This window comes from Fulmarus glacialis, unplaced genomic scaffold, assembly GCF_000690835.1.
Source record: "Fulmarus glacialis isolate BGI_N327 unplaced genomic scaffold, ASM69083v1 scaffold5782, whole genome shotgun sequence".
Taxonomy (NCBI): Eukaryota; Metazoa; Chordata; class Aves; order Procellariiformes; family Procellariidae; genus Fulmarus; species Fulmarus glacialis.
The window spans coordinates 113,473-140,985 of NW_009197528.1; the positions used below are offsets into that span (position 1 = coordinate 113,473).

Genomic DNA, 27,513 nt, shown 5'->3' on the forward strand with positions numbered 1-27,513 from the left:
GTCTTGTGTCTGCCGTCTACTGCTCCTTGGGGGAGCATCCTAAAACCTTCAGAACTAGTGAAAACACAAGATTTCTTTGTAAGAGCCATGTAAAAATACTCAAGTAATATTCTTCTGCTCAGTTCTTTAATTCTGGATCAGTTTGAGGCAGAAATGCCTATCTGAAGTAATGACTATATTTAGAGAAGTTAGGATGCCATTAAAATAAGCTGTTTTATTCAGTAGTGTGGATGCCCATGTAGCTACTGATGCTTCATAAGTGTGATACAGTTTGTAAGGATGGTCAGCTAGGAAGGAGTGGAAGGAAACCAATGGGCTTGTGGTGCAAAGTCTGTATTTGATTTCCAAATAATTTTGCAGTTACAATCCCAGGTTCTGACTACTCAACTTATGGAGAAATTTTCCTTTTGAAAAACGACCTGTGTCAGTACCATTTTTTTGTTCAAAGGAAAGGAACATTTTCGGTGACATTTTTCAAGGAGAAACTTTGAAATCAAATGAAATTTTTATTGTTTTTCAGATTTCCTCTATTCAATATAGTTGTTGGAAGATAAGCCAATGAATAAATAGTCCAGAAATAAAATTAGTTTGGGTTGTTTTGGGTTTTTTTTTTGTTTTTTTTTTGTTTTTTGTTTTTTTTTTTTAAATGCACAGTTTTCTATGAAATGTCACCAGCTCCAAATAAGAAATTTTCTTAATCTTTTTCACTGGGAGAAAAGGAGTAGAAGTTTTTCAATCTTTTTGTCAGTAAATGCTCTGAGACACTAAATAATTATGAATCTCAATATACCCATCTTTATCTAAGAGATTACATGTTTTATTAGTTTTGGTTTTGTGGTCATTTTTTTCTTTAGAGGGTTGGTGAAGAGATCAGCAAAATTTAGCAGTAGATTTGACATTTCATGTAGGCAGACCTAAAAATCTGACTAGAAAAGTCATGTCCAGGAATCCCCAGCAAAATGAAAGCTGCTGGGTCCACAAGTTGTCTGAAAATGCTGTTAGTTGTTTAGCTTTCATGTGCTAGTAAACATGAATAATACTTCTCCAATTTCCTGCTGTGTCTGTCATTCTTTATTTTATAGCCGTGTGTTGTATTCCACTTCAGACATCTTTTTTTCAGGCTGAAAAATCCCCATCTGCTTAATCTTTTCAGATTCTAAAGATCTTTTATACAATTGGCCTACCTTCTTGCTGTTTTCTGTATTTTTTCCAATTCAACTACATCTTTGTCAGATGGAGAGACAAAAGCTTCACAGTTTTCAAGTTGTGGTCACATAGCTGTTTAATATATAATGTCATATTGATGCTTTCTGGTTGGCTTGTTCTCTACTTTTTCTAGTAATTCCAAATATCCTCTTTGGGTTTTTGGTGATGTTTGAGTCCAGAACTGATGCTTGCATCCAACAGCTTACAAGGCTTCAAGATTCCTGAATGACGGTAGTGGATTTACAACCTATTTCTGTGTGTGGGGGGGGTGAGGATGATTTTGTCTGTGTGCTGTGGTACTTCACATTTGCTAACACTATTCATTTTCCATTTTAGTGCCTGATCATTCAGTATCATCAGATCCTTGTGCAGCTTATCACAGTCAGTCTTTATTTTTACAACCCACCAAATTTCATATTATCATAAAGTTGTGTTGGTTTTCTGTATTCCATATTTTCTTTGGTATGGCATTTATGAAGTCAAGAAATAGCATAGATCAGACTAGATCCCCCTAGTGTCCACTGATAATTTTCTTCCCAACCTTTCTTTCCTATTCTTTAATAAATTACTAACCCATACAGGCACATTCCCTGTTGTCATGTATCAGCTTGGTTTGTTTGCTTTTTGTCTTTGAGTGATTTTCAACAAAAATTTTTTGAAAGTGCAAGAGCATAGCATCAATTATACCATCATTTTCAATACATAAATTGATTCTGTTGAAGACTGCTAATAAACATGTGAGGTCTGTCTTCCCTCTGAAAAAACAAGTCATCTTTTAGTCATTATATAATGATCTGCGTGTTTGCTTGTTCTGATTTTAAAAATATTTTCTACTGATTCATGGATTTATTTGTATGTGGGTACCCAGGCCTGCCTTAAAGCCCTTTAAAAAAGTGGTGCTGCATTTACCACCTTCGGTTTCTCTGATGATGAAGTCAATTTCCTTGATAGGATAGATAGACACCGCAGCTAATACTTGAGCAATTTTATATTGAATTTCCTTGTGGAAGAGTATTAACTGAGTTTAGTGGATTGCTTCTGTTCATTTTATATGTTAATTCAGTACTTCAATTTAAAATTATTTTTCTCACTCATTCCCCCAAAAGAAAGAGCTTGGGGTCGGAAATACGCTAAGCTGTATCCTACTTGGCTCTGATGCAAAGAATTAATTCAACATCTCAGCTATGGCCTTGTTTTCTTCAAGGCTTCTTGCAGACTTTTTCTCAGGTTTTCTTCCTATCACATGTTTAAAAAGGTATTTATTGCTAGTTTTTATGCCTTATATCAAATGACTTACTATTTTTTTAAGTTCTACATTCTGTGTTTACAGAGCTGATCCTGATTTCCATTTTCATCATTTAATTGTGACTCCTTCTTTAGAAGGAAGTCTTCCTATTTCAAATAGCTTCTTTCAGTCTCTCGTTTTCCGAGATTGTTTTTATTTCTTTCCTTTTAAAGAAATTTGTTTTCAGAAAAAAATGGCATGTGTTTATTTTGAATCTCTAATATGATGACTTTAAAATACCTCTATGGTGCTTAAAATAATTTATCTTGTTGTTACTTTTAATTTCTATCTAACAAGTCCCAATTTTTTTGTATTTCCTCTTTCTGAAATTAAGCTCTGCTTTAAAGGAATATATTTTTCTTTGTGTGTGTGGGTAGCTCTCCACTTGAGTGTGTTAAATTTCAATGTTGTGTGGCCAGTGGCTCCTCAGTAGCAGTGTTTTCATCCTGAGTGCTGCTTAAATCTAAAGCAAGCATTGTGTCTGTGTGTTAGGTACCTTGCCTACCAACTCCCGCAGTTGTGTATTTCTGTTTTCTAAAATTCAGAGTTTAAGTCACTATGACAGTTACCCTCTCTATTCAAAGTTGACAGAGGTGAATCTGTTTTCTCTACTCATGGTTCTCTTTTTTCACTGCCTTATCTACCATTGTGTGAAATGATAATGTCCTGTTCTTGATAACCCAGATCTAACACTTTAATGTGAAGAATTTCAATCCATATAGATACTAGGATGATCAATAGTAACTAGTTGTCCCTATTGGGTTCTAACCTTTCTTTAAAACATAGCACCTTTCTTTTACCAGTGCTTCCCACTCCATCCTTACGTCATTTGTACCCTGCAACTGCACTGCCTCGTCCAAGTGTGTGCTTTCCACTAATATGTCTGCTAGGATGAATTTTCAAATACACAGGGCATTCACCCAGATTAGTTAGACTTCCAGAATTAGCACATGTATGTTTGACGTAACCCTGGAGACCTGTATTGACATGCTCTGCTTAAATGAGATTTGACTTCCTGAGACCATGCTTTACTGCTTAAAATGTGTGCATTTTTTTTGTTTCTGTCCTGTTCTGTAATCAAGAATAAGGAATTTGGCTCAATTCGTTCCTCAATAAGTCATATGAACACCAACATAGAGGGAAATCGAAGTCTCTGAGAATGCTAATCTGAGACTCTCCAAGGATATCATATAATAAAAGATCTGTGAGCCTGCAGAATTGCTGCATATTCTTTTAGTCATAATGTGTTGATTTAGTGGTGTTTTAAATAACTGTTGTCTTAATGCTGTGTCTTCTCAGCATGGGTACCAGTTCAGGTGTTCATTAAAGCTATACTGCAGAAACCTGATGAGTTCAAATATGCATGAGACTATGGTATTGATGCAGATGCAGTTGAGGACATATCAGTGTCCTCCTTTTTAGAAGTTAAATTTGTATATTCGCACAGTCCTCTTCTGTTTGGCAGAAAATGAGCTCATCTTTGCTGAAGACTGAACAGTGAACATATATCCTAGCACAGCTTATTATGCAGGCCTCTCAGTATGCAGAAGTTTTGAAACAAAATCCTATATAGGTTAATTTTCCTCTCTGTGGGTTGCATTGTCTAAAACACTTATTTCTTTCTTCCCTTCTTTGTTACTTTTCAAGATATAGCTACTCATACTGTTTTCAGGAAAAAAAAAAAATTTAAACACAATGTCTTCATTCTAATATTTTCAAAAAATGTTAGGTGTTTCTATTTTGTGTTCTAAAGGCAAGCTCTTTCATGGATCCAACTCTTGGGTCCGTTCTTTCACATACGATCAGAAGATTAAAAAGAATAAAAGAGCCCTGTGTGCTAGATTTCACATCTCAGGAGAAGGGTTTGTTAAGCAGCTATTGGTGGGTTTTTTTTGTTTGTTTTAATTATTTCCCTCCCCGCCCCCCCCCTACCATCGTTTTCCATATTTAAATGGGAAAATACTGGTATCATTGGAGATACTCCTAAGGTTTCTAGGTTTTAAATGTTTGCCTGGCTATGATTTCCATGCAGGGAAAAACTGCATGGAAGTGAAAGGAGAAAGGGCAGGTTACAAGAGGTGTAGTAAAAGAACACTCTGGGAAAGCAAACTATCTAATTAGTATTAAGAAGCATTATATTGAAATTATTGACATGGTATTTTAAAATATAATTCTACTTTTCCCTTCACTTAAGTCATAGCTCTGATTTGATTTCTTTAAAAGTATCCATTAAGGTAAATCTTGGGCTGCAGGTCCATACAGGAATAATTTTCTTAATATTCTTACATCTCTAAAACAGTGTATGAGGCTCCTGAACGTAGTGCCACGGAGTGCAAAGCTTAGGAATATTTCCACACCTCTTTCTTTGTTATTCCTTTCTTAAGTGGAGGTGTTCAGCCAAGGATGACAAATAGCAGCCTTTGTTTGCTTTCCTAAGGGCGATCCATTACAGCTGCTTAAAAACTGGTGATCTTCCTGTGTAAATCAGCATCACATATCTTGCTGTTAGAGGATGTGAAGACATAGTTTCTCTAAGATGATCCTGCTTGGTGAAAGGACAAGAACGCAGCTCTTCTCGAAAGTCGTAGGGACAGTCCAGCATAATGCAACCCAGTTTACATATTTACAGGAACCTCTGTTGAATAGAAACTCCTCTTGTTGCAAGAAACAATTTCCGTGTTCCCTCCCTTATGTTCAACAGCACAGTGATCATGCTCATTTTGAAATACGTTTTTTACAAGTTCTGAAATTTCCAACTCACTGAGCAGTTCCTGTCCTCTTTCCATTTCCAAATTAAAAGTTATGGAGCACTTTTTATTTATGGCCTACTGTGATCTTGAACCTGCCAAATGTATCATGACTTCATTTAATGTCCTACCATAACAACAGTTACAGGCTTTTGCGTACGCAAGCAAAATTTACACTTCAGAGTCAGAATGTCAGGCTACCTCCTCCTTGGATCACTAACAGAAAGTTACTTTTTTCATGCTGTGGTTTGGAGAACATCATGATCTTCAGAGCCTACTGCTGAGGATTTTTTGGTGTGATTGGCGTAATAAAATGTGTGGTTGAAACTTAATGGGCAGACATGCATTTGGAAGATATTGCACATATGCCCACAGAGATGTTGCAAAAGCTCGTCTTACTCTATTTCAGGAGGAAGAGAAGTGGTTTCTTTAAGTTGCTTTAGTGTCCTGGAGATTAGTTTAGCGTGGTTCAAAGACAGACCCCAATGTGAAAGTGGAATGACAAGACTCAAATGTAGGATGCTGCAAACATTACAGTAATGGTTTTGTAGGAGGAAGCTATGTCAATTAGATTTAACTCTCCTGTGGCAAGAGAGAAGTCTATGTAACTCACTAGGCCAAGAATATGGCCGATGTACACAAGCATTATCTCACTGCTCTGAAGGGCGCAATGATTATTTACACCAATACAGAGTGTAACTCATGGTGTATTGACACAGCAGAATTTGCAATTTAACAAGGCATGGTTGAAAAAGTCTAGAGAAATACATGGGCAAAAAGTTGTATTTTTTTTCTAATTTGCAGTTACACGGTGTTTTTGTAAGCAGAGCATAACAAGCCTTAGAAACAACCACTATTGTTAGTATTATTTGTAACCTCATATTTGTGTGTTTTATGACGATGGCATTTCTGAGAGAAGATCTTGAATAAGGTAAACAGCACAGTGAGATCAGTCTACAGTGCTCTTTTGCAATGTTAACTGTTGTTATCTTGGTTAGGATGTGAACTTTCTCCGATACAAAGGAGAAAAAAGAAATACAAAAGTCAGTGTATAGCAAAAAAAAATGCGTGTATGCATGTGCATTTCAGTGCATTACAAAAGACTGGAGAAAATCAAGCCTACCTATTTATGTTCTTCCACAGGATATTACTTTATTGATCCAAATGAAAATGCTATCAAACTTCGTAACAGGGAAATAATGTAAGATAATGACGCACAATATTCATCTGAGGTCACTGTTGCATGGAATAACTAACACCTCTCTGGTGTCATCTTGCCAGATCCGTCTGGCAAATTGTAACCAGAGAGATACCAAGTGTACAGCGCTAGGTATTTAAATGCACTTTGATGAAGCTAAATACGGGGAAGGTTCCCAGAGTTCCCCAACATTGCCAGACTTAAACACATTTGCTGCATTGTTAATCCCACTAATTTAATGTAAAGCATGAAGGTCTCCATGAGATTTATGCAGAAGAACAGCTGAAATCTATGATTAATGTTGACAGTGGAAAGAGCAGTTTCAGTCTGTCGGCTAAGGTTGATCTAGTCAAGGTACGGGGGAAATATTTATCCTTTGCTGTGATATAGCTTAAAATACTATCTACATGTAGGATTGCCTTTAAGATAAAGTGCAGGAGGCTGAGCAGAAACAGGAATTAGCTGCCGACTTTTAGCTTAGACTTGTAATTTACGGGTTTAATTTTGCTGCTGCTTCTTGCTTCCATTATTATTAATTTATGTAGCAGTGATAATAATAACAGTGATAACAGCTTCACCTCCAAGTGCTTCAAAGACAGAGATGATTCTGAAAAGTAAAGATGGGGATCAATTCTCCATCACTGAAATGCAACTATATGTGAGATGTAACATCACATTTATACGCAACGAGTGTCTCAGTAGGGCAGGGAAATTGCACTTGGTCCATTGCTGGAAAGAAGGGCAGCCTGCCCAACTACAGGTTGGATTAAGACACTTGGGCTACATCTGTATGAGTAAATAGATGAGGACAGGGACCATTTTCTAGTCCTGAGGTCAGGTGATGTAGCTTATATATTATCCATTTGGTAAATTCTTTCTTCAAAAGAATTTCTTCACCATACCCAAGCTGCCTATTGGGAATGGTGTCCGGTGGATACCTCAGACTTTGCCAAGGTACAGTCTGGCAGACCCTGAAAAGAGATTGACACTAACTAGTTCAAACTGTTTGAAGATCAGACTGTCCATTCCAGCATAGAAATCCAACATTTTGACAGGTGCTGCTGATCAAAACAAGAAAAGAAATTAGACTTTGCTAGGGGTAAATGTGGACAGGAGAAAAAGAAGAGGAAAAAAAGCACAAAGAATTCAAAAGTTCTGCAATATTTTGTTTCATTTTCTTTGATCTAAATAGAAATGTTTCACTGTTCTGAAGGGACCCAGGAAGTTTCATGTTTTTAATGTCACCTTCATTAAACTCCTGTTTTCTGGTTTGATACAGACCTGTCTAAACCACAATATTACATAGATTGTCTTAATGGATAGTCTTTAAAAAAATGTAAAAAGTTTTCTTTTGCAAAATATTTTGATAGTGTAAAAATCTATGGTTTTTTATTGGAAAATCTGTGAATAGTTCTACTAACTGTTAGCACAAGGATAATAAACAACACCCTTAATATAAATGTGGTTTACATTGGGCAGTCATCTATCTGAGGCTAATGGTGTTGTTAACAGTATTTGTTTCTATATTTGGAAAGTAACTGATCAGAGAGAAGGGTATACATTCGGTGTAATGGGGTAGATCGGAGGTGAATAACCTTCCCACTTGAGCAGACTATTCAAGGAAGTGATGAAGTAGTATGGACCCTGCCACATTATTGTATCTCCTCTCCCCTGGACTACTCTGCAGTAGAAACTGCCAGTAGCTCAGAGGTGACTAATGCTTAGGAACCGAGCTGGACATTCCATTGCTGAAGCACAGCAGTCAGCCCCTCACTAAGTAACAAATGTGATGCATATTTCCCAGTAAGACCCCTGCTTGATACCCCATTTTAATTCTTACTGTATAGGGAAATTAAACTACCTCCTTGCAGACCAACTTCCCCCCCCTCCCTCCCCCGCCCCCCAATTGAGGGTGGAGGAATGGGACGGGAAGCTGTCACTTCCTCAGATAATATGTTATGGGAGGATAATTTTGACAGATGCCTCTTGTATTTTTTTCCCCCTGCTCCTCCCTAATAGCAGCTCTGACACTGCGCCAGGGGATATTGGTTTTGAGGTTCTTGTCAAGGGTGAGTGTTTCAAAGAGGAAAATGTAGCTGCTATTAGGAAAGGAGAAAAGAAATACAAGCGAAATGGACGCTTCTCTTTCTGAAGGTGCGAGAGGCTTTAGACTAGCTAGAGTCATAGCATTCAACCTGGAAGGGAAAACGTGAGCCTGGAAACAGGCTCAGAAGGTTGTTAACCAGAAATGACTGGTTACCTTTTGTCATGAAGACCATGGTGCATTAACAGGAAAGACAGGTGTGAAGTAGGAGGAGATGCTCGGAGGCGAATGATGTGCTAAAAAGACACATCCTGCCCTCCAGTCCCTGGACCAGGCTGGCAGCCGTTTCCTCTTGGGCTCAAACTGAAACCTGCTTAAATCAGTGGAAAAGGATCCCATTGACTCTCCAAAGTGGGCAAGTTTCTTGTACTTGAAGTAAAAATGTACTTAATTTTTAGAGATTAGTTGAAGGAAAATTGAACGAAAATTTGAATTGCCTCTTGAGAAAGAGAAGTGAAAAAACACAATGCATAGGTTTGCCATCCATGTGCCAAACGTGGCTGTGTGGTAGGTGAAAACAAAGATCTAAACTGCAGCTCTTTAAGGAGCTGAGCAGTCCTTCTTGTCATCCTTTTCCTCTCCCAATGTTTTGACCCCCTCTAATAGCAAAAGGATTTTTAAGGCCACGTCCTGAAAGAGGGCAGCTCCCAGGGGCCAGGTTCTGCCATGAACTGTTGTGCTGGAGGGCTGCTCTTAACACACCCTCCAAATGAGGTGGAGCTTTTAGCAGCTCCCGGTCTGGACGTGGGGCGACTGAGATGACAGCAAAGCCATTTCACTGCGTTTCTTCGTGACAAGATATTAACAATTCTGGTCTGATGTCTTGGGCAGGGCTTTTTCCATTGCGTAAGCACAGCAATGTTTTTCACTGTTGACAGGCACAGTATGTAGGAAAGGTGAAATGTAAAAAGAACACTTAGACTTTTAAGTTGTTTTTTTTTTTTTTTTTTTTTTTTTTTTAACATCTGTGTGTAATCTCGTTAAGTTTTAGGGTTGGGCTGAGCTGAAGGGGAGAATTTCTAGAATTGCCTGAACTGACAGTTTCTTTCATTTTGCAGCAGAAACTAGGTGGATTTTTAAATTTTCATTGTTATAAAAAGTCACCACAAACCTGTCCAGGCCCAAGGTTTTGCTAGCAGGCACTGATGCAGTGTAATTGTTATGTGAAAAAAAACCTGTAACATCCCATTAAAATTGGAGGCTGCTGAGTTTCCATATGGTGCATTTGTGGCTGTATTGTGTCCTTGTCACAGTAGCATTCAGTCTCTTTCCACACATACAAGCAGAGACGAAGGACCATTACTGTAACTTGGTTTCAGTCATAGTCCCACTGAGTTACATCCCAGGTAACACAAATTCGAGCAGAACTAAAATCCTGTTGCCTCTGGAGAAGATAAAAGCTATTCTTGAGTCAGAGTTTATTTCAACCTAGAAAATGTGAAAAGCTAGGCACTGCTTTCTCCTTCCTGCTGCAGATTTTCATGTTGTTTCTTGGTTGGAAATTCATGTTTTCTTTAAAGTGCATGTACACTCAAATGTTTGAGGAGGTCCTGGGAGGCATACACCAGGAAGCATGTTCTGTATCACAGCACTAACTCCTAGCTCCTGATTTTTCTCATCCTAGTAAGGAAGTTTAAAAGGAAGAATGACATTGTTTTTCTCTAAGTATTGCAGTTTTGGTATTTATGACAGGCTTAGCTGCTTTTTATCTCACTTCGGTTCCTCCACTAAGCTGCTGGATAGCTTGAATTAAGTGCGCTCCTGTCCTTATTTCTTTTGGCACTGGAGGCAGCATACTGCTATGTCATGGGTGAGATTTAAATGTGAAGTGCTCTTTTCTGTGCTTGTATTTCTTTCAGTGAAGGTTGAAATGTTGTAAATTGCTAACATCTGTGTTATGTGCCCTCTGCACATTCATAATCTGATTTTTTTTTTTTTTCCTCGGCTCAGTTCATCAGAGTGACTTTGGCAGAAATGAGAGTATTCAATATGTCCTAAAATATCTCCCCTAGAAGGTAGTTAACCTCAGGTCTGCTTGCTCACCGTTCAGGGCTGATTGTGCCTATGTTGCTGCTTGCATACTCATTTTGAACCCATCCCATTACCTGCCTAACAAAGTGGGAGAGCAAAATATATTCAGCAGATTCATTACGGGAACCACCTTCTGCAGCACTGTAAATAAGTTGCCATTTGCTGTGCAGAGTGTGCATGCAGGGGAGACCGGGCGTCTGATGCTATCTTTTGAATTGATTAGGCTTTCATGAGCAGACACTTTTCTTGCACCCAATTTCCACTTGTCTGTCTAAAGGTGGAGACCAGTGTACGAGTTTGGCCAAAGGGCCATCTAAAGTTTAGCACATCAGATCTCACTGGTATGATCTGGCATAGATCTGAATTAATACATGAGGTAGAGAAAAAAATGTGTGTCTGCAGGGTCATTAAACAACTGTCATATTTCACCACAGTTGCATGACATTTTCCTGAACTGCCCTTGAACAGCTTTTGGGATCCCTCTGAATGGGAGAGTTGTATAAACAGCCCATCCATTTGAATTGTTGTTTTTCCTGAGGGAGTCATACATCCGAATTCCAGGTAACGACGGTGTTTCTGAGATTTAAACTTCTTTTGAAAGTATTCTTTTTCATCCAGACCGGAATTCTATTTTGTTCCACTTCAGTATAAGCCATGAACCAGGTGGGCTGAGCATTGGGAAAAGCGTTGTATATGCTTGTCTCGCTCTTACTCTTCCCCACGTGCCAACAGCCGCTGCCGAAGAGGCAGCACTGGGCTGGTCGGACCCTGCTCCGAATCACCGCAGCTGTTTTTACCCCACCTCTTCGTACCAGTGGGACCTGCCTTTGCTGGCTCATAAAAAAAGCCTCATAAAATTTTACTGTGGTGCCGTAGTCTGTGTCACAGTGGGGCACCAGGCAGCCAGGCATTGTGAAACAAGCTCGGTCCGAGAGGCAGCCCCGCCTGTGGCAAGCTGTTAAGGTTACAGCCGCTAGTGCTGGGGAAAAGCTTTTGCCTTCAAGAAGCTGGTGGCAATATTTGGCGCTAGTGGAGCTTTTTGATTTATAAGCCCCGTAGAATGCCAGAAGCAGAATTTCCCAGGTAAATCATCGATCTGTTGTGTTTACAGGGCTTGTAAGAAACCACGGATTTCAGTGTTATGCTCCCTCCCAGGGCAACTGTGTTGCATGGGAAATGGCATGCGGGTGCTTTGTTTTCTTCGCTAGTTTGTCGTTTTGTTCCTGTGAATTAATCCCTATCAACAAGTTGTAATAGAGGCTGTTTCTCAAGAGGAAGTATTTCTGCCATTCTCACTGATAAGTTTACTGTTAATCAATATTTGAACCTCCAGGGCTACGAAATCTGGTACTGCATCCTTGTTTCATCTTCTTTAATGGATGGATTATTTCTGTGTCAGCTGTGGATCTAAGTTTTCAAGTGACCATCTGTGGCAATTGGTGTTATTCAGTCAATGGTCTACAGCCCACAGGTGGTCCATAAAACATTGGAAGGGGACCTGTATAGCAGTGGGAGTTGGAAGCAAAAATCAAAGCAATCCTAAAGGCATACACAGTGACGCCCCACGGTTAGCAGCAAGCAGAGATGTGCTGGCTGTATGCAAAACCGTCCTGTAGGCGCAGATCAATAGGTACAGCATTGCCTGGGGATTTTTTTCCCCCCAAAGTTTCCTTGGCTCTTTAGTTATTATAGAAGCTTGAGAAACACTGCTGTAAGGGATGTATTGGACTTTTTTGAACGGTTTATTTTTACCGACATGACTGTTTCAACACGGGAAGGACGTTTTTACAGTTGCACATCGGGTTTGGAGTCAGCTGATTTGGAGGCTGGATGTGGGTAATCTGGCTCTTCTTGAGGTGTTGTGAAGGAAACTATCTAGCACAGATGCCTGCGGGTGGGCACCGGGGCCTGCTTGCGGACGGCAGGGTACAGCTGTCTCTGTTTCACCTGGCAAAACCACAAAGCTCCTTTGAGTGCGCAGGCAGCCCCTGAGGTGTGCTGAATGCACCGCCTGCCTGGAGGCAGAGGGCTGCCCCCGCGCGCGAGCAGCGGTGACGCTCCCGTGCCTTGTGCTTGGGTGCGCGGCTTGCACGAGCTTTGCAAAAAATGCCTTTGCAGGTTCGCCCTCCAAGAGAGGTGTCAAGACTGCCCTTACCAACAGTTACAGGTGGTTGTGAACCGCCTCCGCGGTTTTCCAGCGGCCACGAGGGCCCACTGATCACAGCGTGCCGCTGTGTGCAGCAGGGCTGCGTTCCTACCTGCTTTCCAAAAAGAATGTGTCGGCTCTCTAGCACACAGTCGTACTTGCAAATCACCTAGTTCCCATTACTTTGTAATTGCAAGGAGGTATTTCTGGAGGTGCTGTGCTTTTCAACTTTTGGTCTTTCTATCAGAATGTTTTCTTTTTTATATAAACCAAAAAATGATTACCATGTGGGCCTGTGATGCAATGTGCAGTATTGACAGCCTTGTGTATGAGAGGATTATGAGAAAAAAACAACACAGACCGTTGTTTCACAGTATTGCTATATTTTTCTTTTGTCTCTTAACTTTCACCTTTTGCTTGCATTCTAGTCACCGCGTTTTAAGCTTTTCTTCCCAATTGGATGGACTGGAAACTCTTTGCTGCCCCTCTGTTCTTTTTCTTCTTTCTTCCTTCTTTCTTTTTTATCTTTTGAACGGTGAGGTTTATACATACTCACAGGATTCCAAGAAGATGAGCTTTCTAAGCAAACAAACAGAAAACAACACTCCCCATCTTGTATATCCACAAGTGTCTTAATAAAAATGTGAGTGCTACCACAGCTCTGTGAGACTTACTCTCTGCTGACAGTTTAATTACTGACAAGAGCAAGATTTTTCACTTGAAATATAAGGGAAAAAACCCTCTGAAATACTCTCTGCTGGAATTTGAATTTGGCTCCCATCTGAAAAGTGGTATGAATAAGCCCAGGACATCTTGAAGTGGTACTTGTGGCACTTCTCAAAACATATCCGATGGGCAAGGCTGCTGAAGTGCTGTATGTGGTTAACTTCGAATTAAGATCAACAAGAATCCCCATCCAAAAAAATTTAATTATATAATATAACTGAATTTGTGAGAGGTTAGTTAACCATCACATAATACTTGCCAAAAACAAGATCTTGTGCATAAAAAGTTCAGAATAAGAGATGCAGGATAAGCAAAGCTTTGGGCACAGTTGGGATAGCCGAATTATATACCCTTTTCAACCTGATAAGCTCCTAATAAAAATAATTTTACAGACCACATGTTTTGAAGGGTGGTTCTTCACTTCACTGAGATAACTGGGGTTGTGAGACATCGTTTCAGTAAAATTGTTTGTCTTCAGAGGCAAGCAAGACCAGCAATGAAATGCACTTGCAAAACATGTTTTAGGAATTGAGATATATGCTGTCTTTTGCATTCATGACCAGCTGGAAAATAAGGCTTATTGCATACAAGAGAATTTTCCCAGGTTAGAGTTTTTAAGGTGAAATGAAAAAAGCATGGTATGGTTTCAAAGTATGGTTCCTTAGAAATGTTCAAGGGTATTTTTTATTGAATATAGTTCAAATAAAATAGCATGCTGCATTTAGTAAAACAAGAACACACTGAATTTGAATTTTTACACCATTTTTAACAACATTTGGGAAAAAGTTGGAATGCTTGCATTTGAGTAAAAATTTAAACAGGTGTTAATTAGTCATTTTTTTCAAAGTGCAGATGAAACCCCCAATCTCTTTAACTCATCCTTCAGCCATGAGGAATGAATTGAAGGTGTACTTTAGGGGGGTTATTCTGATTTGTGCTTGCAGTTGTATTGCATAGATAAATGGTGCCAGCATTTGAACTGCAGAAGCGTTTAAAACTGGTACAACTTTTTGTGGTGAAATTTTATACTTACAAAGCGAGCGACCTCTTACAAATACAGCCTTCCTGTGAGATTATTATTTTTGTGAGTTCTGCCTTTGGTTTTCATGTTTTACAAAACTATTAGCTTCAAATTTAATTCCTAGCTGAGTTACTCAAATGTTCTGAAGATAGCAGGAAGTCTGTGATATTCCTAGCCCAATACTACAGAGTAAGGGTGTAAAGATGAATTTAAAAATCTTCAAGTGGGATCAGAGCTCGGATGCTTGTCTTAAGGTTCATCTTTGAAATCCTGCAGTCATCCTTCATCCATGAGAGAATTTCCTCTTGTTGAGTGATAATTCTGAGTAGGACCATTAATTTTGGCTTGCAGTTGCAGGCAATTAATCAAATAGGCAAGAAAAAAGTTAAATTATTATTGTTTGCAAGCTTTAACTCTCTTGGGTGCAAACACAGACGAAATGCTGACGCTCTTGTGTACTGACTCAGGCTTTCATCTCTTCCTGTGTCTTGGCTTGAATTTTCTGTGGCGTATCTAGATGTACACTTTCCTGTTCGTCTTCCCAGGCTCTGGCCAACCTCAGTGCCTTGTGACCATCTTTTTCTACTACCCTGAATGCACCAAAGGCTAAACTGGGCCCCATCCTTCACTGCACTGGAGGGACTGTGGGTATGTTAGGGGCCGATGGAGTACTGTGGTGCACAGGAATATCCTGGGTTTGGAGAAATTACGCAACATCTTCTATTACATCCCCATCCACAACCTGCTTTTGTAACTCTCTGTATATGTCCCCCCACTCTGCTGAGGTGCTCTGTGTGCTGCTGTCTCCTTCCTTTCCCTCCAGAAGAGACACAACACTTAAAAGAAAACTTGACAATCAATAATTTTGAGTAATTTATGAGACTGAGAATCAGGAAGAGGGGTGGCAGTTCACAGCCTTACTTCAGTGTGCTGCATTCACCTCTTGGTGCTAAATGTCTCACGAAGGCTTTCTGTCCTTCCAGGTTTTCACAGGGAACAGCAATGCCGACAGTGTGGTTCACCACAAACTTCTGCACTCCATGAAAGCCCGCTTCTTGCGCTTCGTCCCTCTGAAGTGGAATGTCGGTGGGCGGATAGGACTGAGAGTTGAGGTCTTCGGCTGCTCCTATAGTAAGTGGCTACATCTTAACCCACATTTTCTCAAAGACCTTTTTGTTGATGCCGTCAGTGCTGTGGGATGGGTTCAGCATGAGTTTTATGAGTTAAAATGTAATGTGAAATACGTAGTCATCATTGTTTTTTCAGAAGTTGTCCTTGCCTTTCTGCTCAGAGATGTGATGGCCCATCTAGGTCAGCTGGTGAAGCTTTCTCAGAGCTGAGCCCACCACAGACTGATTTGCTGGTTCTTGCAAGTCCAAGGCCGTCAGATGGTGCAAAACTCCCACCCCGCTGGAGGGCACAGAGCTACTTGGGATCTTTTGTAGGGCTTTATTTAGGAAAGGTACCACCTTTTTCTTAAATAGTTCATTTTTTTTTTAAGACAACTTGTTGAAGAAAGTGCTGTGGATTGTTCAGCTAGTATTTCTATTTAAGTGTGATGACTTTATAGCTCCAGAAAGCAGAGGACTCATCTGCTGCTTTAACTGTTTCTGCATGGGTGTTTTCTTTGGCACTCTTCTCCATAACACGTGGTGATGATACTCTAAGACACCGTCTGCAGCACTTTGTCACATGGGCTTTGGAGCAGCCTATAAACATTTGTTGGCTTTGGGACATTTCAGCCACATAGTTATCTTGGTGTACTGCTGCAGATATATGACCTATCAGCACAGAAGAGTGCGAACATAAAGAAAAAGGACCAGTGTTGCTCCCACACACAAAACGAAAACAAGTCCACAAATGAAACACAAGTCTGGTATTTGTTTCTCAGGTGGCTGTGGGTTTATTTCTGAAATGGTCAAGTGTGACTTGAGACAATGCTGAAGACAGGTGAGATTTTGCTGGGGAGAGTTCAGGGGACTAACAGCATTTTACTAGTAAATTCAATGTGGTGTGGCACAAGTCACCATCATGTGACACTACAGTACTTGTACATCTCCCCATTTAGATTAGATCCTAATCTGCTCCTGCTGGGTGCAGGAAAAGGGTTGCAAGATAAAAAGTGGAAACCCCCCTATTTGGGAGACTTCTTAAATTCATTTGAGCAGAATCAAAGAGCAAAGTTTCTTAAATCTTTTTATTCACACGATCCCTTTGAAGATAGACACAGCTCCCGGACTCTTAGTGGCCTCATCACTACACTCGGGTGTTAGGACTGATTCACATGGTTTCACAGGAAGATCGTTGTTATGGTCTGTGTGTAGATCTATGTGTAGATCTAAGAGATCCATTCAACTTTTTTTAAATGCTGCTTCTCCCCCTACTTTGATGTTCAGGCACTGTGGACTATCATTCATTTAAGTACAGACCTGCAACAGCCTGGTCTGGATGGATAGTCACTAGGGCAAGAGGTCTTTTCCAGCCCTACCAGTAGACATGGAAACTGAAACCTATAAATCAAAACCAACTGCCCTTGATAGCTGCTTTGGAATGGTGTTATCTCATCTGTTATCAAAGAGCTTTCTTTTGTTAATGATGACCAAACCTCTGCAGTGAAGAGTATAGTCCAAACAGACGTGCAACAAACAGAATTTGAACTGAAGGTTGAAACTTTTGTAGCTGAATGTGTTTTGGTGCTGCTCCATGTGAAATACTACATGGGCGCTATTTTCATGTCAAATTGTGGTTGTATCTTCTATGATACGAAGAAGACTTCAGAGTCACTTGCAGGTTGAGTTTCCTTCCACTGACATCATCTAAGTCTTCATCTTTGTCCCATATCCTGCAGTTACAGGAAATAAAAATGGTTGTGCAGAATTAAGGTATGAGACTGAAGCAAGCCAGAAAAGAAATAAAGGGATTCATAAAAGTTTTACAAACTGTTGAAATATTCGTTCCGTTTATATAAATGTGCCATTCAAATTTCTCTTTGGCAAATTGCATATGCCAAGCAATACCTGTCTACAAGTTTTGCTTATATAATTTCACAGTCTTGGCTACTCCTAACCCAGGCACTGTACGAAAGATGTTTGATCACTTATAAAATGTCATCTTTACTGTTATACTGACAGAATATCTGCAGCAGATCCTGAGCTGGTGTACACCTACATAACTGCATTTTGTAATGTTTGACAGCATACAGACTCATCCATCATGTTCAATTCCAGCACAAGAAATATATTAATAATTTGAAAAAAATTTTTAAAAATGACAAAAGAAAAATCACTAGAGACAGGCTGTTGGACAGGCCAGGAAGGCAACGGAGCTAGAAGAACAACAAATGTCCCAAACGTGCACCATCTCTAAGAGATGACTTTTCATGCAAGGGTCTGTGTGTATGTGAAAGAAGGGATGTGAGGCTGGGAGTAGGAGCAACATTATAGTCACCTGTACCAAAGGCTTCAGCTGATATAAATTAATCTGTAAAAGTCTAATTCCCAGTTATGCCCGATCCTCTTTAAGCTGTTGGAATGACTTAAGGGCTTCTATAGGTAAACAAACACAGAGTATTTGATCTTAAGTCCACTGAAGTTGAAGGAAGGATTTTCACCAGCATTTTAGCTTTGGATCCAGTCCTGAAGTATATGATAGAAAGAGAATATGTGCATGGGAACACATATGAACCAAATCCTGCACAAATGTACATGAGTGACTACGGGGTCATTTCTACCTCTTAGCCTACTTGTAGAAGCAGGTTGAAATTCAGATGATTCTGGACCACTGGCTGCCCATTCCACCTTTCAGGTAAATGTTGCCCCTGGAAGCGCAGCACCTGATCTGAAAAGAGAGTTGCTTTACATTGATATCTGGGGCAGAAAACTGCAGAAGTAAAGTTTTCTTTTACAGGCAAGCTGTGAGCAGCAGCATTCATTGGTCGGCTGAAACAAAAGTCTGGGGACACTGACAGCTTAGGCCATCTGAATTTCATGTGCTGCTGCGCATCTGTTAAAACCCTGGGCCTACTGCCAAACATGCAGCTGAGCACCTTGCTGTGATACACCAGGGCGTGCAAAATAGCCTGTAGTTCCTTGGATGGTCTCTGCTTACATCAGCTCCTTTTTGACCTTGCATATTTGAGCAGAAGATGACAGCTGTAGGAGAGGCTTGTGGCTTTGCTGCTGCTTACACATTTTTGTGGTGGCAAAGTTAGGTGAATGTGACACTCTTGTGCCAGCGCAAGACACTGATCTCTCGTTTTTGGAGTATGACTGTCCTGTGCAGCATACTCTGCTGAAGAGGTCCCGGGAACGCAACCTTGTGCTAACTTTTGGCAAATGCAGCTTTCAGTGATGACTGTTTAGTAGGGGGCATGTGGAAGGCATCAGGTGTTGTAGTCACCAAACACTCTGCCAGGACACAGTAACAAAAAATACTGAAAAATCACATTAGACGTTAACTGCTATGTGCAGTGGATGCCAAAGTGGCTAACTGAACATGTGATTGACTGTGCTGCTGAATGGCACTCTGTTTTTTATTGTTCCTGCTAGAAGTAATTTACTACTATGAATTTATCCCAAAAACTTCTCTGTCAAACAAGAGAGCTTTCTTCTTTTTTTTTTTTTTTTTTTCCTTCCCCCCCCCCTTTCTTGTCACCCTCTAATTGGCTGCCAGTTGACATTGGTATTTTGGAACATAAAAACTTGTTTTTAACAGTAAAGCTGTTTCAGATACGTGGGTGTGTTTGACCCTGTCCCATACAGATCAAAGTTCCTGTGCAACAACGCACTCCAAGGCCTTCAATTCAGCTGGAATTCACAGATGACAAATGCTAATTGTTGTTTACTTTCTTACACAGAAAGTATGGTTTCAAATGAAAATTAATTACATTTATTTGAAATTCCTGTAAAGATTCCATCTCACATCCTCAAAGTAGGTACTGAAACAGGAAGGAGATAATCTTGATCTGAAAACACAGGTTGATGTTTCCTGTTCAGTAAAGGATTTATGATGAGTTAAACGGAAATTTCCATGCAGAGGTATGTGTAAGCTCTCACTGTCCCTTTGCAGCAGTGGCTCCAGAAGCAGTGTGATTGTAACAGATAACCAGAGCTGCAACAGAGGATGTGTTCAGACAAATGGCAAGGCAATTGCTTTTGATGCTGGGGGCGGTGAGGGGGGAATTGGGTATATTATCTTTATAATTGGGTATATCTTTATACTTGGGAAAAGTCTTGTTAGCTTAGTGCAGGAAAAAAATCTGCTGACACAATTGCTTTTATAGGATAAGATTTATAGCTGCATTGAAGATGCTGATTGTATTCTGCAACTGGTTAACAGCCCAAAATGCATCAGCAGAATCAGGTGTATGTGCAGTTAACAGGCTGGGAAACCACAGGAGAAACAATGATAGGGTGTGAGACAGGGCGTCTTCTGCTTTTGAGAGCTGAGTTCTTCATCTGCAGTTCAGGACTCTGATTTCTCATCTCTTGCTGTCATTGCTTCAGGGACCATGATCTGACATTGTGCTTTTTGATTAAATGATAGTTTTACTAGATTTTTTTTTCTCTCTCTTCCCCCCCTCCCCCCCCATCTTCATCCATCCTCTCCTTTGTCTTCCTATGAGATAGAAAAGAATGCATTGCAAAGAACCACTTAATGTCTGATGGTCATTGACCCGTAGTGTTTGTAACCAACTGCATAAATAAATACCCAAATGATTGCTTAACGGGAGGCAGACATAGATTTGTGATAGGGATAAAGCTGCATAGCAGAACAGCCACCTCTGAAGTGCTCATCCACATTCATCCCTTGGATTGCATGTCTGAGACGGGTATGGAGCGGGAAGTCAGATTGCTTTAGACTCACTCAAGCCAGTAAGGCATGACTGGCCAGGAGAGACATCTGTTCAGACCAGGAACAGTCCTCCTCCCTTCTGCAGGGAGTTAAAGCTTCTGTTCATTGATGCAAATGCAAGACCAAAAGTTCCTGTCTCAAATTGCAACTGTTCCTAGAGGATATTTTTGTATTCTGGAATAACTTTGCCAAGTGCTTACTTTTTCCAACATCACTAGGAGGACCGTTTTTGTATGTATGTATGTATATCCTCTCCGCTGCCAGAAGCAGATTGCTGCACAAGTAAACTCCATGCTCTCGCGTTGCTCCCAGCCTGGCTCTTCTCAGCATAGCTGGTCCCACAGGTTGAGCCCTGTGGTCACATGCTCCCTTTTTAAAAAAATAAAAAATGCTGAATTAACGCTTCAACTTACTGCCTGTGTTTCCACCTGCTCCCAAGTGACTTTAATGTTTGGATCAGTGTTGAGAAAGGAAATTCAAATGGAATGACATAACCAGCACCCCTGGGGCCCGAACCTCTACTGAATTTCAGAAAATCTTGATGAATGACTTCTGTTTTATGGGAACTTCTTCACCTGTGAGCAGGAGTACGTATGTACTCCTGCACTCGGCACTGGTGAGGCCACACCTCAAATACTGTGTTCAGCTTCTGGCCCCTCACTACAAGAAGGACATTGAGGTGCTGGAGCGTGTCCAGAGAAGGGCAACGAAGCTGGTGAAGGATTTAGAGAACAAGTCCTATGAGGAGCGGCTGAGGGAACTGAGGTTGTTTAGTCTGGAGAAGAGGAGGCTCAAGGGAGACCTCATCGCTCTCTATAACTACCTGAAAGGAGGTTGTAGCAAGGTGGGGGTCGGTCTCTTCTCCCAAGTAAGAAGCGATAGGATGAGAGGAAATGGCCTCAAGTTGTGCCAGGGGAGGTTTAGATTGGATATTAGGAAAAAGTTCTTCCCCGAAAGGGTTATCAAGCCTTGGAACAGGCTGCCTAGGGAAGTGGTTGAGTCACCATCCCTGGAGGTATTTAAAAGATGTGTAGATGTGGCACTCAGGGACATGGCTTAGTCGTGGACTTGGCAGTATTAGGTTTATGGTTGGACTCAATTATCTTAAATGTCTTTTCCAACCTAAATAATCCTGTGATTCTGTATGTATTTACAGCAGAGGTATCTGTTTGAATTGTTGGTCAGTGGAGAGTAACATGAAAGAAGCATCTTTTGCCTGACCTTGATTCTGATGAGTTTCGTAGCCTTGTTGTTGAGGACAGTGGAGAAAAGTACCCAGACTGAGTAAAGTCTCTCTTCAGGCAGTGTAAGTAAACCAGCAGTCAGTGCAGAATGAAACCACATGTTGTGTTTTAGTTTGTTAGTCCTGCAGGTTTTCTGAGACTTAGAACATTTCTGATCCTTGTTCTCTTGCTGCAAGTGGGTTATGGCCTTACATGGACTAAATAAACACTAAGCAAACAAGCTGGTTTTCTGGAGTGACTGTATTAGAATTGTGCTGTATCTTTCAGTTTCTAACAGGAAGCCAATGATTTGTTGTCATGCAAACTGCCACTAATGACTTTTGGCTGCCACTGTTAGCATTTATTTGACATATTCCCATTTCATTCAGGGCTATTTATTGGCCACTGTACTCACAACCCATAATTAGTGAAGCAGAACTTTTAAGAAACAGGTTTTCCTTTGTGTTATATGCTGTAAATGTCAGTGGTAGAGCTCTTCAAGAAATTGTGTTATGCTGTGGCTTAGTGGAAAGTTAAGAACAAGGACTGAAGTGTGAATTCAGACTCATTGGAGGCTTGGATCTTAAGAAGAAGAAGAAAAATGGACCGCGATTATGGAAACATTGAATCAGTGCTCTCTTACAGTAGCTTTGTTTTTGAGAGCTAGGAGGAAAATCAACTTTAACTGCAAAATGCACTGGAAATCAAAGACTGTAACTTCTTTATAAGCTATTTCCTAATTCCTGCCTGTGTTAAAATGAAACTATTTTTATGATACACTTGCAATTTACGTTAAACAAATTAAAGTATTTAATGTAGCTAGGGGAAATTCATAAGAACTAAACTATGAATTTAATTCCCGTTATAGAAACTGGCAGTCAGGTGTCAATAAACAGAAATCAGCAATTCTGCAGGAGCTGTTTCTGAACACCTAATTCAGAAGTAAAAAACACTAAAAGCAGATGGCGTGAATACTTTTGTATTCATGATACTTCCTAAACTAGCAACAGTTCCACATATGATGCTAAACAACATGTCATAATTCTGACATCACAGATAAGAAGTTGGTCTTAATTTATTCTGGAGTGAATTTTTTCCCAGGATTGAATTTCTTTGTGGTTTTATTCTCATAAGAAATAATCAATTGCCTTCTGATTTGGAATGGAATCAGTTTTGGAGTGACAGAATTTCGCATCAAATTTAAATTTTGAGCTCCCTGCAAGTTTGTAAGTATGCCAACAAACTTCTGTACAAACTGTCATACTGACATGCAGAAGTTATCGATGGTAGTTTCCATGGCAACAAATCATTAACAGGTCTTTTATTTTCTAAGCTTATAATAGTTTTTAAATGCAAACCTCTTTAAATTTTGGTCCAGTTTAAAAAAAAAAAAAAAAAAAGAGGAAAAAAAATCCCAATCCCTATTATTTCTGTTTTTAGAAAGGAGCAAATGAAACTACGAATAACGCTCAAAAAGATAGAAGAACTCTCAAGGGAGCTTAGGTGACTTAAATCACCAACTTTAATCACAATGCAGTTGCTGACCTGCAATTCTCGATAGTTTTGCATATGGACCTTTCAGTTATTTTTCAAAAGAAAATAGAAAACTGATAGCTTTGGATTATCGTTAAAACATGTGGTTTGCAAGCAAAGTCTATGCTCTTTCTTCTTGGTTACTATGAAGGTATTTATTTTCATGCACGTATCCCAGTAGCTGTGTAGCATAGGAAACCCTTGTTCAGATTCTTCATCGTCTGGTGTTCTTGATTTTTAATATTTTTCTTAACAACAGGAAATACCAATTGACAGATTTATTATTTACAAGTAGGTATTTTATCCATAATTTGTGCCAAATTGTATTTGGATAGAAATTGGAATTGAATTTACATATGTCAGTCAGATGTTTGAATACAATGTATTAGTTAAAAGTATTTAAAGCTACCTGAAATGTTCTGGTTATATATATGTGTTAAAAAAAAAAAAAAATTAAAAATACATTTTGCTTAAAATACCATTTTATAAAGCAAAGAGAATACTGCAGGCTGCTGCTGCCAAAGGAAATATTAATTGCAATTGAAGAATTGAAAGATTGTTTCCCATCACAGTGATTGGGTTTTAGAGGCTGGCTGAAGGGGAAAATATGTTTCTAACAGGATTTTCAAAGGTGTATAATCAGTTTAGATGCCCAGTTCCCATGAATCCCTTCAAAAGCTTTTTGAATTGATATTTGACTATTCCTGCCAGCCTAGTCAATTTACATGCAGAAACATGGTTGATAAATGCCCATCACAAACAAGCAGCCAATCCTCAGAGGCTAAGATGATGCTTATTTGGATACAAAGGTGGATGGAGGCATGGCCGACATGCAGAAACAGCCCCACAGATGCTTGTGAAACTGCAAAAAGTGGAGTGAGAACTGAAGTGTTCAAAGTAATGAATAACATCCTGGGTGTGTTTGAGACAAAGAGCAAATGTGGTGAGGGATGTTCTGGAGATCTGAATATGATGGAAGGCTGCTCTAAAAAGTCGAGTGAGAAAGCAGTCTTGCATGAGAGAGGAGGACAAGTGCCGAGGAGTTCTGGTTTTATCCTAGCGTTCCCTTTCCCCAGACAGAGGGAGAGGATTGGAAATGGGTGAAATGTGGTTGCCCAGATGCCATGTGCGTCCTGTGGATCTATGCTTCTGAGAACACCTGGCTCTAAGTGATATTTTAAAAGATCCTAAAAAAACATGGTCCTTCTCCTGATGCTGCCCCTCCTCTTCATTTTGCCATCTTCTTTCTCCCAGAGTCAGATATTGCAGACTTCGATGGCAGAAGTTCACTCCTCTACAGGTTCAATCAGAAGCTTATGAGCACATTCAAAGATGTGGTTTCCTTGAAGTTCAAGAGCATGCAGGGGGATGGAGTCTTATTCCATGGAGAAGGACAGCGTGGAGACTACATTACTTTGGAACTGCAGAAAGGGAAGCTCTCCTTGCGCATCAACCTGGGTAAGGGTAATTAGGATTATTAGTTCACATATTACTGTAACAAGGATTGTCTTGGTTTGCTTTTTATAAATCTATTGTTTATATTAGGCAGTATCTAGAAAATCCAGCTGAGATCAACAAAACATGCTGTGTGCCTCAGACAGCTCACAGCTTAAATACTGGTTAGAGAAGGTGGGAGGGGAAGCAAAAGAGAATAGACTTGACTGATGTCATGCAGGACATGATAGCTGAGCCAAGAAGAGACTCGGCTCTTCTAACCAGTGCTGACCAAGCTGAGCTGCTCAATGACTACTTCTGAAGTTTTGACCTTTGCTTGTGTTTCAAGCAGTGATTTTTTAAAAAGTTCTGTTTCTTCCCCTTCCTCCTTTTTTATTTTTATTGTTATTATTTTTAAGAATAACATTCCAAGGAAGTTTGGTTTGGAGTGCAAAAGGTTTATTTTTGGTTTGTGTCTTATTTTTTCTATTCTGTGATCAGAACTGATCTGAGAATACAGAATTTAAATGAAAACATTCTGGTCAAAACATTGTGCACACTGGTATTGCTTTGCTTCTGGAGATGGTTTCAGCTGAAAACTGTTAATATCTGGAAGGTCATCACTGTGTGATCATGTTGGATCAGAGGGACAGATGAAAGGCTATCTTAATTTCTTTCTGTAGAAGGATGCTTGTTTTTCCCTGGTGAATACACTAAAGCACTTTGGTAATGGCAGGAGCTACTGTAGGAGTGATCATACCCCCTCTCCCAGCCTTACTGCAAAATCTTCATTAGCTTCATCTGTGGGTGACCCGTGGTACTGGCCTCAGCAGTCCCTGCTGACTCATGTTTCTCATACTGAGGGGTTTGAGTTGGGCAGAAGTTTCCATGCCTGCATTGCTGTACTTTGGTCAGCGCAGGAGCTGCACTTACCCTGTTTGGGTATTGTACGTGGTCTCAAAACCTCAGTGGCCCATCCAGATGGATGGCTGAAACAAAACCCTCTGTTAGGGTGTGGGCAAGGAGGGGAGGGAATTAAGGTCCAAGTTTTTCACTGCCACTCTCAATGACTTTGAAGAATAAAGTAATCTGAACCATTTGCAGTTCATGTACATGGTGCTTAGACTGTCAAGGCTAGTTTTAATAAAAATGGGAGCTGTAGCATTTAATAACGTATAGTATTGGCAGGGGCAGATGTCAGACTAGCAATTCCAGGACACTTTAAGAAGTTTGTCTAGAACAGATAAAGCAGGCAACGGTGCAGTATCTTAGTCCCTTGTTTATGACTTGAGGAATTAAAAGAAATCAACTAGTGGGAGCAAACTGGAAGTACTAAAACAGAATTCATAGGTAATTCTTTCTGCATTTTTCCCCTCATGCTTAATTATGTTTGTTTTAAATGTCAGTAACAATTTTCCACAGCTCTTGGATTTCATTTTTACATAAGCTCATTAATTGTTTAGTCTCCGACTAGTATTTTCTTTCTTTCTTTCTTTTTATTTATTTAGTTCATCAAAGAGTGGAAATGATAATGGAGCATTTTTCTGATTTGGTATTTGGATGTTACTTGGACCAAGTATCTACATCCTGAGCCTCTGAATGTGGGATTCTTTGACTCCATTGATTTGTCCTCCTCTTACAAATGTTTCTTACATAATAAGGATAAGAATATAGTATAGTTAAATACATTATGTTACTTCTTCTAGAGGAGGTGCTGTTGTGAATATACAGTCTGAGATAAGAGGGTTTTTTTTCTTTCAGCAGTAGCCCCAAATGTGCAGATTTTAGCCATTTCAAGTCCTCTGTGTGCATTCATATGTCATGGGCAAGGGTTTTGATGTCTGCTCTTGAATCTGCTTGCACCTTGCCTGACAGTTTTGGAGCATGTGTTCTCTCCATTCTGCTGGAATATAAAAAAGGACACATACTCCCTTTCAATGAGAGGCTCTGAAGTGTTCAGATGTGTAGTCAGCTGGAAAACAGAAGAGTATTTGAAATCACCAGGGCTAGAGCCTAAATATTTTTGTGACTCTTGATCTAAACTTTTGGAGATCTAGGCCAGGTTTAAGAATCTTTTTGAGCTGAAGAAAACACATGCATTCATGTTGCTTCACGGACTTGTGGCTTTTTTTCTCCGAAAATGGACACATGCAATTTTCTTGTTAAAATACAAAAAACACAATGGAAACTGAAGTGTCGGGAGTGGCCTGTTAATGTGAATAGACAGGAGATTTTGGTGCAACGTGAAGGGAGCTCCTAAAACACCAGCGCCTCAAATGCATAGCAGAACCAAGGGCACAGGCAGAGTGGCAATCCCCTGTCTGCTGCGATGTGTGGGTGCAGCATTGGGAAAACCTCCTGGTTTATTACAAGAATTTCAGGGGAAAAAAACGTGTGTATGTGTGCATGTGCGTATACACACATATATGAATAAGAGGCTCAAAGAATCTAAGGCAAGCTTTGACAAGGGTCTGTTTCTGACGGGCAGAGCTCCAGTTTGCATCTAGGAGCACTGCTCTGTGCTCCCCTTGAGTCCCCATGATTCAGTTAAGGGCCTGGAGGTAACTCTGGTGTCTTCTGCCTGTCTCTGCCCCTGCAGGGGACTCCAACCTGCACTTCAGTAACAGCCACATGTCCGTCACCCTGGGCAGCCTCCTGGATGACCAGCACTGGCACTCGGTTCTCATAGAGCGCTTCAACAAGCAAGTGAACTTCACGGTGGACAAGCACACCCAGCATTTCCGAACGAAGGGGGATTCAGATCACTTGGATATTGATTATGAGGTGTGTGAAGCCCTTTAGGTTATAACCTGGGAGGTGAGGATGAATTGGTATAAAATGAATGTGGTGGAAAACAACAACCCTATGAGCTGTTTCTTTCCAGCAAAGATCTTTTCTTTAATATTTCCTTCCTAGAGAGCTCCTTTCATAGTTAACAAACATAGGCTATGTCAGAGCAACTCTATATACGACAGTCTCAGAAAATGGCCAGTTTCTGGGCAAATA

The 27,513-nt window shown here is 40.1% G+C and overlaps 1 protein-coding gene across 1 annotated transcript in view; it reads left to right on the forward strand.

The window, feature by feature from the left end:
* The window catches only part of LOC104072962 (contactin-associated protein-like 5), a gene marked incomplete at both ends in the record, with an annotated part of 104,594 nt that overhangs the window by 42,714 nt on the left and 34,367 nt on the right, over positions 1–27,513 (forward strand). Inside the window, 3 exons of the mRNA XM_009572583.1 lie at positions 15,448–15,595; positions 24,328–24,531; positions 27,107–27,291. Coding sequence (XP_009570878.1) covers positions 15,448–15,595; positions 24,328–24,531; positions 27,107–27,291 — 537 coding nt within the window. The remainder of the gene's footprint in view (positions 1–15,447; positions 15,596–24,327; positions 24,532–27,106; positions 27,292–27,513) is intronic.